A 14,077-nucleotide genomic window follows, 5' to 3' on the forward strand; every position below is an offset into this window, starting at 1 on the left:
TGTATAGTGAATGTGGTCATGATATTTATTAGGGGGTAATTGTATGTGATTTGGGAGGAGTTAATTAATTTAGCTTTTTTGTTATCGTTCCCCTATTCCGCTCCCTTCATTTGTTTCAGGAACCCTCCTTGTTGGTTTATGAATACCAGTACATACAACATACAAACATTTAAAGTCAAACAAGTTTTGTTACAATTGCACCAATGTGCGCAATTCAGCATTTATTGGTGGAGAAACCCATAAATTCAGAGAAAAAGCATGCCAATGTTAATGACAAAATTTCTCTTTGAAAATATTATTTTGGATAGGTTTCCTAAATAAAGGGCTTGAGGAGGCCATCATCTCGTTTATTAAGCAGTCTTGAATCCTTTCAATTTTTATCAAGTTACCTATCCAATGTGCTCTAAAAACACGTGTTTTTCACCAAATTAACTGGGAAGAAACTGTGTAAATTTGCAAGATTAGCTGTTTTTCAAAGTTTCCAAAGTATAATTGCTTTTTTGGTATTCATGAAGCCCATTTTGCGATTTGGTAAGGGATTACCGAATCCAAAAATAGATTTATAATTGGATATCGAATCACAATTTGGAAAGAGTGTGTTTAGGGCATCCCTTTCCAAATTGCCATTTGATATCAGGTGCATTAGTGGTTTGCAGCCGCGATTTCCAAACTATTGAAAACCTATCAACACATCAAAGGAGTTGCTAACTAATTCACAGAAGGAAAAGAGTTCTCTCTTGGGCCCCTTTTTTTTTTTAAACTTTCACAAAGAGAATTTGTAGGGCATTAGGTAGTAGACCAGTGACCACTATCAATTCTTTAAGAAACTTTTTTTAGAAAGGTAAACCTTTCTCTTCAAATGCATCCCTTTAAAGAAAGCAAGCTGTATTAAATAAAAAGACAAATCTATGTTTTTAATTGAAAAACATTGGGGGATGCTGACCCAAGCAGGCCACTATACCTGTGATGGCCTTCAATCAGAGTAAGTTACAATTTGAAACCTACCTAATTAATATTCATGCGGTATCTTGGACTGCGAACAACTATGAACTCCGGAATTTTTGTGAACTGCCTATTAGTACATAGGTTGCTTCACAAAATCACCCCGAAAGTTCCTTCTCGGCCCTTTTGGCAGCTCACTTTTTAATCTTCTGTGCATAATCTCCATTTTTTAGGTCTCGGCTAGGCAGCGCATGCGCTGTCTTTAGGTCTCAGCTAGGCAGCGCATGCGCTGTCTCGCTGAGAGATGCTGTGTATAGTATAGTGGGGGAAGCTCCGCCCACTTTCCGGCCACAAATTTGATTGGCTCCAATGAAAAATTCTGCATTTTGATTGGTTTTTTGGCACCTTAGGCCCGCCTCCTGACTGCCAAGACGTCATTTTTGCTCTTCCGAGGCCATCAGCCCCTTTACTTGTAAAAGCGTTTTGTTTCCGCCTCTCCCTGTTCCCTCCTACAGTCTGTAACTTCTTGTACCACATCAACACCCCCTCCCATTCCTGCCTTCTTTCATGCCAGGAACTTTCATGTAAGATGCAATAAGTCTCGGGTAAATCCGATTCCTATTGCATTTTCAATGCATGTTTGTCCAGTAATTGGTGGGTTACTTTGCACTATATTTCGCCTGACCTGTCCTAATGACATGCGCAATACAAACTGCTCTCCTATGCATGCGTGGGGGATGTCTTTCTGTGGTACTATAGTGTCAGTTCAAGTAACTGCTACCGGTGTGCACGCCAAGGCTCCTCCTGACTGCCGGTGTGCAGCGCCGAAGCTCACTGCTGGTGTGCAGCGCCGAGGCTCCTCCTGACTGCCTCTGTGCAGCGCCGAAGCTCACTGCTGGTACAGCGCCGAGGCGTCCAGCGCTCTGGCTGATGCTCTGGAGTGTGGTGTGCTCAGGGCTGCCCGGCTCTGTGTACCTGCAGCGGGACCACGGTGGACTGTCACAGACTGGGACTTGAGGCCGTGCCCAAGAACACCCCCCCGGAGCATGGAGAGGCTGGGAGTTTGCATACCCGAGTGCAATGCGCCTTACTACTACACCTGCCCGGAGGGCAGTGGCCAGCCCACCTCGCAGCGTAACAACCCACGAAAAGTCATTGCACACCCACAACAATCAATCAATCAGTCAATCAGTACATTTATAGAGCGCGCTACTCACCCGTGAGGGTCTCAAGGCGCTGGAGGGAGGGGGGGGGGTGTCGCTACTGCTCGAAAAGCCAGGTCTTGAGGTGTTTCCTGAAGGTGAGATGGTTCTCGGTCATTCGTAGGTGTGCGGGGAGGGAGTTCCATGTCTTGGCTGCCAGGTAAGAGAACGATCTTCCTCCGGTGGTGGTTCTGCGGATCCGTGGGACGGTGGCGAGGGCGAGGTTGGCGGAGCATAGCTGGCGGGTGGTGGTGTAGAACGAGAGGCGGTTGTTGAGGTATTCGGGGCCATTGTCGTGGAGTGCTTTGTGTGCGTGGGTGAGGAGCCTGAACGTGATCCTCTTGCTGACGGGGAGCCAGTGCAGGTTTCTCAGGTTAGCGGATATGTGGCTGTGGCAGGGGATATCGAGGATGATTCGTGCGGAGGCGTTCTGTATGCGCTGGAGTCGTTTCTGAAGTTTGGCTGTGGTTCCTGCGTATAGGGCGTTACCATGGTCCAGTCGGCTGGTGACGAGGGACTGGGTAACAGTTTTTCTGGTTTCGGTGGGGAACCGAAAGATCTTACGGAGCATGCGCAAGGGTGTTGAAGCAAGATGACGAGACGGCGTTGACTTGCTTGGTCATTGTGAGGGAGGAGTCCAGGATGAATCCCAGGTTGCGTGCGTGGTCCGTGGGTTTTGGTGCGGAGCCCAGCGCTGTGGGCCACCAGGAGTCGTTCCAGGCGGAAGGGGATTGTCCGAGGATGAGGACCTCTGTCTTGTCTGAGTTCAACTTCAGGCGACTGAGTTTCATCCATTCTGCGACATCTTTCACCCCTTCCTGGAGGTTGGTTTTGGCGGTGGCTGGATAGCACGTGCGTTCGGATATTAGCCTCGTGTGCGTGTTCACATTTTTAAAACACACTGTGCTTGGTTTTATAACACGCTTTATCTGTAACTGCGAGCAATTGACTAGTTTTCATTTTTTGTAATTGGCATGCCTGTGCAACTATATGTAAATCTTTCTTCTTTCTTTTATATATGTTTTTGCTTTCTTATAATAAAGGTGCCCGCACTTGTCTCTTGTTGTCTGCCTCTCTTGTTCATAGCTACAAATAGACGGACAGATGCCCCCAGCATCCCACCAGCATACCATATTACGTGTGCTGCACTGGCAGTGTGGCAGATCTTGGCACAACGATGGCAGGGGGTGTGGTGGTGATGAATGAAGCACGTGCGGAGGGGGCCAACACAAGACTTGTTTCTCTCTCACTCCATGACACATTAAAAATACGTTTACATATGAAGGCCTCTTGGGTGCGCGCAACATATTTCAGTCTCGGAGACAATGTGCCTTTTTGTGCTGTACCACGGAGAACGGAGACGCTGTTTGCGCCTCAGGTAGAAGATCATTTCGGGGGGTCGTGCAGTCATTAGAGCGCCAACAAAAACTAAGGTGAGAGGAGGCTGCAGGGGTGAACGAGGGATCATCTGCTCACCTCAAAATCAGCCGCCCTCTTCCAAAAGAAATTAAAATGCAGAGACCGGGGAAATAGAAGTCAGAGCAATGGCGTAAAACAAATGGCAAATTCAAATCAATTTCTCTGGGAACATCTTTGAAACCGGGAGACACTGGACTGCTTAACTGCCTGTTCAGGGAATTCATTACATTCAAGTATTCCAGCTATGGATTGATAGTTGTTGGGTATTAATGTTACATTGCAGCGATCCAAGTTCCAGTCCTGCATAATATACGAAAGTGTATATTAACAATTCACATACATTCATGGAAGTGCAGTTATATACGGCAATGCTGAAGTGGAAGTTCAAATACTGACAATGAAATGTTTATTGCATTTCGCACCCGAGCATAAGACTTAGGAGATCTTGCCGACCTGGGTTATGCAAGCACGGTGTATATTATTTAGGAGATTGCCTGGTGGCTAAGTTGCTGTATAGCACCAGGTTTTAAATCCCAGCGCACACTCTTATTTGCATCGTGTGATCTTCAGTGTATCGATCAACCTCCTTCTCATATTTGTCAAAATTGGAATTCCTTACAAAGTGTCTAAATGCGAGCAAAGGGAGCTGTTGACTTTTATGTACTTCTAAATCATAAAAACCAGCATTTGGAAGTAAATTATAGATTTACTGCAGTGAGGGAGGGTGAAGGAAGAGCTACTTGTCAATCAGTGCGGCCTCTGTGTTGATGACAAGGAACGCCCCCCTTGAATCAGTGCTTACTGGGATAATCCTGAAATAGAAGACCCCAGCTGCATATTGCCATTCCAGTGGCCAGCCCTCTGGCTGATGGAGAAATGCAGGTTCCACTGTTATCTGGCGTGGTGCCCCTTTGAACTTGGGTGAGTGCTGGGCAGGGTTGTTCCAAACGTGAAACACACACAAAGTAGTCAGAAGCATTTTAGGACCAATTAACAATTGTGCAGTTCTAGACACATAAACAACACAGAAAGTTATGCGTGTGCGTATGTATAGTCCACAACATCTTACATATTTATCTCGTGTCACTCGCGCACATATACACGTGTCCTAATGCTTGTCGGCACCTCTTTGCTTTTTATATACATGGGTGGTTTGCATATGTTTTCCCAATCTCAGCCTTGCGTGTTTTATTCCGTAGGATCATTACATAAAGCATATAGTAGAAAAAACACACATTCAGCATACTTAAACTAAACTAAACTATAAACACCGGCCAAGCACTTTGCCAGGGCTGGTTTTGGTTCCCAGTCCTGCCCTGATTCTTACGGGGCCAGGGGCAATCTTAGGGGTGCATAATTTTAAAAAGAAAAGTGGAAGATAGAGGATACTTGCCCCGGGCGCTGGCAATCCACACTATGCCGCTGCCATCACTTCTCACTCCTTTCCTTCATTTCCACCTCTCTCCAAATTAACTTATTCTTTTATTAATTGGTCTCCAACACGGAGTGTCAGATATCTTCCTTCTTTAACTTTTTTTGTTGCTCCTGCAATGTGTTTTCAGATTCTTGTATTCTGTAATGTCTTTGGACTTAGTCTCTTTAAAGGTTTCCTTCTTTTCTGATCACCCCAACAGTGCCTTCACTCTTTCCTTGCTCTTTTCTTAAGAAGCCTTTATTTTTAGGTCTCGCCTGTCAATGCGCTTGCGCATTGAGCTTGCGAGAATATAGGGGCTTAACCAGAGCTTAACCATCGGCGGCGATTTGATGCTGTGCCCGTGAAAAAAGCGCGTGCACTATGCACATCAAAGCCACCAGCCTCCCTTCCACAAGCTTCCCCCAGCGTGCGTTCTGCCTCAGGCATTTCTCCTCCCCTAATTTATTCACTGCCCACGGCCGTGCGGCCGTACTTTCACTTTTACGGCCGCCAGGCCGTGTCTCGCGTTTCCACTTCTCTTTCTTTCTTTCCATCTTTTCTCGCACTCTCTTTCTTCCTCTCAACTTCTCTTGCGTTCACCCTTTTCACTCCGTCTTCGTTCTCCCTTCTCTCCCGTTCTCTACCCTTTTCCCGCCACGTCGCATTAGTAGGCAGCCCACCCCCTCCCTCTCCATATGGTCGCTCGAGCTGCAGGCATCCCACCCCCTCCCTCTCCAGCGCCTACCTCCTCTCTGCCAATGCATCGCGCGGCGCGCCTTTTCTATTCATTTTTTATTCAAGGTAGCCAAATCTTTTGAGTCTTCAGTAATATTATCAGCTGTTATCATATGGCTGGCAGGCAAGTGTGGAAGGAGAAAATTGCAGATGTTGAAGCACGACATAGAAGGGGTGAGTCTGGAGCCAGTTAAGCGTGAGCGACAAAGGAGCCAGTGCTCATAAACTTGCTGGTACAGCAATCCAACTAAACGTTCCTGTTTTTGTGGCCTCCCTAAAAGAATAATCAGATTCAGGGGAAGCCTGTTCAGCCACCTGGATTTTACTCCCTGTTGCGGGCAGGGGGCAGGACTCTAAGACCCAGCCTGCCCAGCGGATTGCACGCAGCCACCGTCAACCTTGGTGCGCCAGAAGGCGCTTAAAATCACACAGGGCTCCTGCAGTGCGTGCATGCTTTTACTTCGCCCTCCCTTCGTCCTGAAACCCGACCCTCCCTCCTTGCTACCACAACATTGTGCTCACAACCCCTGACCCGCCCCCCCCCCGCATTCCTTCACCCCCATTGAGCCTCCTGCAGGCCGGGAAAAAATCCACTTCAAGGGCCTCCGCCTGTACCCATCCCCCTTGCGCCTCCTCCCCTGCCATGCGACCCCGTCAGGTGACACCCATACTCCCCGTGGGACTTTAAACACTGTGCCAGGCGCCTTTATGCCACCCCGTTGCCTCACCCCACACCACACCCAATTCCTCTTTTTCGAAACTATGGCTCATTAATACTCTGCCCAGGATCACTGGATGTTCTTGAGCTACGCCAAGATCTAAACATTATTCCCCCGCTCCAACGATGGCAGCTTTGAACACAGGGCCCCTCCGCTCCTGCATCCAAGCCGATGCTCCCGCAGCAGCCCCCACCACTTCACCGCTACCCACCGGCACCTACCCTCTAGAACCAACATAGCATGCCCAACCACGCTCCAAGCCCGTCACAAAGCGCCACAACACCCATCCTCCTTTCCCAGGAAGCGCACCTCCCCACACATATCTCCTGCAATCCTGTCTCCTTTCCGTGCCCAGCATGCCCACCACGAATCACAAACCATCTGAATACCAGGGCACCACAGTACCTTTTCTGCCTACGACTAAATCAGTTACTTGAAGCCCCTACCATACAATTTTTGGCCTCGGTGCCAGGACTGCTGTTTTAAAAAATCGCAACCAGCGTAAACTCATTTAATCCTAAACTCTCACCCCCATCCTCCGTTTTTCTGTCTGTTTACCAGTGCTTACTGCCGGTCATTTTTTTGGGGTGTATATGCACTGCATGCACAGGTTAGTCTCTCCATTGGCTCACTTTTGTTTGCATATGGTTGAGCTTTCTATACATTTTTATGGAGGCAATGCCATCGATCTGGCTAATGCACCACAGCGCCCCCAACATCGTGCTCACAACCCCTGACCCCCCCGCCCCCCAGCATTCCTTCACCTCCATTGAGCCTCCTGCAAGCCGGGAAAAAATCCACTTCAAAGGCCTCCGCCTGTACCCATCCCCCTTGCGCCTCATCCCCTGCCATGCGAACCCGTCAGGTGACACTCATACTCCCAGTGGGACTTTAAACACTGTGCCAGGCGCCTTTATGCCACCCCGTTGCCTCACCACACACCACACCGAATTCCTCTTGTTCGAAACTGTGGCTCATTAATACTCTGCCCAGGATCACTGGATGTTCTTGAGCTACGCCAAGATCTAAACATTACTCCCCCGCTCCAACGACGGCAGTTTTGAACACAGGGCCCCTCCGCTCCTGCATCCAACCACTAAATGCATTACTACCAAGCCGATGCTCCCGCAGCAGCCCCCACCACTTCACCGCTACCCGCCGGCACCTACCCTCTAGAACCAACATAGCATGACCAACCTCTCTCCAAGCCCGTCACAAAGCACCACAACACCCATTCTCCATCCCCAGGAAGCGCACCTCCCCACACATATCTGCTGCTCTCTTCCACCCAACCTCTTTCTTTAACTCCCTGTTCTCTTCTCCTGTGCTAATCTGCTGTTCTCTTCCATCCGCCTCTTTCTCTGACTCCCTGTTCTCTTCTCCTGTGCCGATCTGCTGTTCTCTTCCACCCGCCTCCTTCTTTATTTCCCTGTTCTCTTCTCCTGTGCTGATCTGCTGCTCTCTTCCACCCGCCTCCTTCTTTAACTCCATGTTCTTTTCTATCGCCCTCAATCTATCTATCTGTCGCCCTCACTCTATCGCCCTCACTCTATCTATCTATCGCCCTCACTCTATCTATCTATCGCCCTCACTTTATCTATCTATCGCCCTCACTTTATCTATCTATCGCCCTCACTTTATCTATCTATCGCCCTCATTCTATCTATCTATCGCCCTCACTCTATCTATCGCCCTCACTCTATCTTTCACCCTCCCTCTAGCTAGCTATCGCCCTCACTCTATCTATCTATCTCACCACCACAGCATCACTCAGGGGCACCACAGCATCACTCAGGGGCACCACAACATCACTATACGCTACCACAGCATCACTGAACGCCACAGCATCACTCGTCGCCACCACAACATCACTCAGCGCCACCACAGTATCAATCTGTGCAACCATTCAACAACAACTGGTTCAAATATGTTCTCTCAATGTTTCACGCTTTATTACAAATGTCACAAAAATATGTTAATATTTCACTTCTGTTCTTGGATTTTCGTCACAATAAAATGCACTGAACATAATCTTCCAAAAATTATTTACAAAAGTTTAAGCTATTGCCATTATAAATTACAATAACTTTTATTTAAGTATTAATTATTTAAAAAAATGAAAAGCCATTGTTATTTGTAATATCATTTCTTTTCTGCACCTTAGCTCTTGTGAGGATCCTGCTCATTTGAGGATGTTGTTAAATTGTTCATTCATTAATGTTTTTCATTCTGAGTGTTGCCTGTAAGTCCTGCTTATGCAGTCTGTATTCTCTATTTTCATCAGTGTTTTTTAAAAAATGTTGTCATACTTTAATTGGTTGTACCACAGATACCTCTGATGTCTTCCTTTTTAGGTTTTGGCTAGCGTAGGCTGCGCTTGCGCAGTCTCGCTGGCGAGATTTTATGTCTCTAGTACGGGGCTTAAACAAGCCAACTCTTCTCCATTGGCTAGCTTCCTAAACGGCGGCCAGCCATTGGAGAAGAGCTTTGCCTGTCACTCTAAGCCCCGTCCGTTTCAGATTGAGGGGCGTGTTTTTTCCTGTCCTTTCTCTCTGTGACGTCTTCAGGAAAAAACACGCCCCCATCACTCTGCCTGCACGCCCAAGTCGGCTCTACATTGGTGTTCCTTATTAACCAATCAGAGGGCCAACTGGCGCGTGCAGGCAGCGTGAGCAGACACATGTAGACTGTGTTCCACCCTGCCCGCGTTCTCCTCTCTACACTGCTGGGGGTGCGGTGAGGAGCCACGCCATTTCCGCCATCTCTCCTTCAGCCCTATTCTCCCCCCCCCCCCCCCCCCCCCCCGCAGAGGGAAGCTGCTGAAGCGGGCTGGTTAATTTATTCCTCTCAGGCGGCCGGGGCGCTAATTATCTGCTCCTCTCGTCGCCTCCTCTCCCCCTACCCCTCTTCTCATTCTCACCTCTCTCCTCCTCGGCTCTCCCCCTCCCGTCCCGGACCGTGCGCTCCCTGCCTGCCGCTGGGCTCTGTGTGTGTGACGTCAACAGAAGTTTTAGCACTAATTGTGTCACAGGATGGCCCATTTAAGACTTCTTCACACCCTTTTATTTTTGTGCATATGTGGGCGTACCTTCAAATGAAAATATGGGTGTTGGGAGTTTTAACATTTTTATTTGCATCATAGCGTTTTAATAGGTGTTAACACGTTTCTCGGACAGCATTTCTAATCCAGAGTGAACCCCTTAGATTTGGTTTAGACCCATAGAATTGGTATGGCCCTCACAAGAGAGTTCTACAGACAGGGACTGAAGGGAAGCAGGTGACAGACCAGGAGAGGGCAGAGGAGGGGCACGCGTCTGCCCTCATACAGAGGGCTTTAATCCCGCCTGCAAGGAAAACAGCACTCCCTCGGGTGCACCCCTTCTCCCCACCTAGACTACAGCCCTTTCCCAAGTGTTTGCCAGGTAGACCCAGCAGGGTTGGTCAAGGGTGAACGGAGGCCATTGGCCAGCACTCTGCGGAGGAGACATTGGCGCGCGGAGGCGGGGCATCTCTAATGTGTTTCCTAGAACCACATTTCCCTGCAGGCGCAGGTTAGATTAGTAAGAGCACACAGGTGGGGGCCAGCAAAAAGTTTGCCGTCGGAATGGTCCAGGATGCGGGCCCTCCGAGGATGCACCTGAGTCCGGAAAGAACGGTCATTCCCTCGTGATGCGTGCATAACCTCCACCAATGTTATTTCCTAAGTGCCGGTCCAGCTTCAATGTATGCGGCACGAGGATTCAGTGACGTGGCCTAACCTAGGCTCCCACTGGTCACACCCACGGCTGTGCAGTGATGTTTGGTCACTGTGACGCTCTAAGACTTCTCTTCGTTTTCCTTTCTAAAACTCTTCCTAGTATCTTATAAAGTCTTTCACTGGCCCGGATGGTTATTGTGCTGGCTGCTTTCTACCTTCGCCTCAAGTGACGTCACACCTTACAGCCCGGCCTCTGCTTCCAATGGTGAAAAGAGGGCCTTTGAGTGAAGCACGCTCAGGCATTAGAAGATCAGGCTACACCAGCCCTGGTGCCACGACACAATGAGTGTCCCGTGGTGTCCCTCTGGTAGTGGCTGAGTCTGGCCAGAATGCCGCATCTCCTGCCGGGTGTTGTGTGGGGACTGGGCATACCAGTGAGCGTCTCTTCCAGAATCAAACCCTCGCTCTCTGCATACGTGGGGTCCAGGCCTCAAGAGGTTCCAATGGTTGATCCTATATGCCGGAAGTTTTGCATAAACAGGACATTTGCTTTTTTGTGGTGCACGAAGCTAGAGGCACACAGCCTGCATACATAAGAGTGATTTGCATGGCGAGTAATTGGCCAGGCCTTGTCTACAACATGCTGCACACCTCTGGAAGAAGGCATACTCTCTGTGTAAAAGTAGTAAGATAGATCAGTGTGTTGAGCGCATGCTGCCGAGATCTGCGCATACAGATGTGGACGGAAATCAATCCCATGAAGCTCATGGGGGAAGTCAATGCCGGGGAGATACACTGGGACGTCTATAAGGAAAGTGTCAAGAAGCCCGAGGAATAAACCTACAAATACGTCACGTGTGCAGAGTACACTGCAGAACTGAGGAATACAGGGTGGAGTAGCTAAGCGCACAGGAGCTCAGCTCCTGTCAGTGGCATCAAGATGCACACTTCTGCGACGGTACCACTCACTGGGTATTAATATCACCGTTTCGGTCACTGAGTTTGATTTATAAAACTAGAAGACCCCTAGCCCCTGGGCGGAGAGTGGAGTTTAGTTACCTGCGCTGACAGGTAAGGTGATACCTGACCTTCACCTTTAGTGAGGGTATTGGGGGGCTCCCTGCAGGAACTCCCTTATAATATGGTGAAGGGGTGCACTCAGGAGAGCCACTAACCCCTGGCTAAGAGTGGTGCTCAGTCACCTGCACGCACAGGTAGAGACAACTGACCTTCTCCTCTGTAGGGATGATGAGGGGGGAACCCTGCGCAGGCAGACCCCCCTCCCGCTCATGTGAAGAGGAGGGTGAGGGGCACCCAGAACAGACTCCCAGTCCTCAGGCTGAGATTGGTGACATGAGTTACCCGCATGGACAGGTAGGGAGATACCCAGCCTCTGCCCCCTGTGGAAGGGTGCTCTCCAGAGAGACACAATTTCTTGTGTTATGGGGTGTAGTCAGGTTTATGGAACCACTGGAGAATCCACGACGCACACTGGCACACTGTGAACGTGCAAGCACTGGCACACGGGGAAGGCGCCATCAGGGGCAGTGTCCTGAAAGTGGGAGAGTGAGCGTCAGTGCAGAGGCGCAACTAGAGCCAAATTTCGGGGGGGGGGCTGAACCTTTAATCAATAGGCAGAGTGGAGCTGTAGGGGCTCTTAGAAGGGGTGAAACAACAGCAAGGCCTCATTAACAAGTAAATGGTCTTAAAGACCTGTAAAGTGTTTGGGTGCGGCGGTGTGTGAGCCCGGGATGATTTCTCATCCCGGGCTGCCACACACGACGGGGGGAATAGGGGGGGGCTGAAGCCCTTTCAATCCAATGGGTGTTGCGCGCCTGCGTCAGTGTCAGAAATGCCCTGCAAGAGGGAAACTGAGCTGTCAGTGGGGAGGGAGGGCTGCGTCATCAGTGGAATGCTGCAACACTCTTGAAAGTGCCCCATCAGTGGAGAGGGCAATGGGAGAATGCCTGGTCAGTGAGGGAATGGCATCCCAGTGGGGAGGGAGTGTGCTACAAGTGTGATAATGGCCATCAGTGCCCTGCAGGGGGGAGACTGACCTGTCAGTGAGGAGGGCAGACAGCTACAAGTAGGAGAATGCCCCTCAGTGTCAGCAGGGGGGGGAGAATGCCATGCCAGTGGGGAGGGCAGTGTGCTACAAGTTGGAGAATGCCCTCAGTGTCAGCAGTGCCCTGAAAGTGGGAGAATGCCATGCCAGTGGGAGGGCAGTGTGCTATAAGTGGGAGAATGCCCCTCAGTGTCAGCAGTGCCCTGCAGGGGGGAGATTACCTTGGCAGTGGAGGGAGAAGTGTCATCTGTGGAATGCTCCGACAGTGTTGAAAGTGCCCCGACAGTGGAGAGGGCAAGAGGGGGAATGCTTGATCAGCGAGGGAATGCCATGCCAGTGGGAGGGCAATGTTTTGCAAATCAAAAAGCAATGCACGATGTATAGCCCTTTGTGATGTTATTTTAACATTGCACCTTAACAAAAAAAGATTTCAGAAGGCTGTGTGTTTGTGTGGCTCTGTGTGTGTGTGGCTCTGTGACTCACTATACTACATCTATTTCTATCTACTAATTTTCATTACTCACTACTACTCTGTCTCTACTACTCACTAACTCCTACACGCTCTCTACACACCATCTACTACTCACAATATACTACTCTCCACTAATCACTAAGTACTATTGCCTACAACTCACTCCTACACTACTCTATAAAAGTATAAAGTCTATTAATAAACTAGGCACTCTCTACTAACAATTAATTACTACTAATACTCTACTACTCTCTAATGCTTAACAATTGCAATTGTAAATGATAATACCATATATTTATGGGTTTAAAAAAAGAAAAGGAAAAAAATAACATGTGCAATACCAATAGCTCTAACTTTAACAAAGACAAGACCATTGCATTGTAAATGCTTGTTTCTTTGGTTCCCTGCTCAGGCTCGGCCACCGGGAAAATGAACAGGTTCTTTGCACAATCAAGATTGATAGTAATGGGGTCATCACCATGAAACCAGATATGACAGGCACTAAAGGACCCTACAGGTAGGTGCGCCCTTTTCCACAGATATTTTTCAATTAATACAAGTACTAATTTTCAGACAAGCTCTTACATTGGAAACTAAAATAACAATGATAGAACCTCCACCTCCAGATGAAGGGAGGATATGTGTTCAGCTCAGATTAGAGGTGAATAATTAATATTGAGATGATCTCAAGGTTCAGGTAAAAACTATCCCATGAGACAACATCTTAATAACAAAGAGCTGATATCACATTCATAGTAAAGGATTATGATTTGTATGTGACTTATAGCTACACTCTGAGCAGAATAGTCTTTAGAAGAGATTTAATCCAAAATCGAGGTGAAATATGAGCAGTCGCCTCTTCTCTGAAATAATCTTGGAATTCTGAAACCCTCCTCAAATTTCATCGACACCAACAAGACAATAAAAAAGTAACATATCAAAAACTGGCTCTTCCACCACAGAAACACAAAGAAGCTTCCTTCTACAGTTGATTGATCAATAGTTTTGGATAGGTGGGCTGATCGAGCTGACTACAATTGCAGTAGATTAGCAGTGCTGAGTTATAAGGGCGGAGCCTGTTCTTGTGTGTAAGCACTCCAACTCATAGTCTCGGACATCCTTGCACCGGGCAGCTGTAAGAGCCTGGAGAATCTGGCCCATACTCCAGAGGCTGAATGGAGCCATGAGTGGTTGCTCTATGTGGCACAACCTTGGAGTGCAGTAATGGGTCGCTTTGCGGTTACCCCAGTAGAGGGGAGGAAAGAGGCACTTCTGCAGCCTGTGTCCCTGCTAGTATCCCAGCTGTTAACCTGGGATTAGGTGAGCAGTACCTGTGACTTTACAATGCAGGGAATAGATTATTGTTATACCTGCCTAATTTCTTTGTTCCAAAGCAGCTTTTACATCATGTT

At 48.5% G+C, this 14,077-nt stretch overlaps 1 protein-coding gene across 2 annotated transcripts in view; it reads left to right on the forward strand.

Annotated features, from left to right (window-relative positions):
* Positions 1–14,077, forward strand: part of MKS1 (MKS transition zone complex subunit 1) — a 389,790-nt gene that overhangs the window by 138,217 nt on the left and 237,496 nt on the right. For both annotated transcript variants that reach the window (XM_078679578.1, XM_078679577.1), the window contains exon 7: positions 13,078–13,182. In XM_078679578.1, coding sequence (XP_078535704.1) covers positions 13,078–13,182 — 105 coding nt within the window. The remainder of the gene's footprint in view (positions 1–13,077; positions 13,183–14,077) is intronic.

The sequence above is a fragment of the Lissotriton helveticus genome, chromosome 3_1 (genome assembly GCF_964261635.1).
Source record: "Lissotriton helveticus chromosome 3_1, aLisHel1.1, whole genome shotgun sequence".
Taxonomy (NCBI): Eukaryota; Metazoa; Chordata; class Amphibia; order Caudata; family Salamandridae; genus Lissotriton; species Lissotriton helveticus.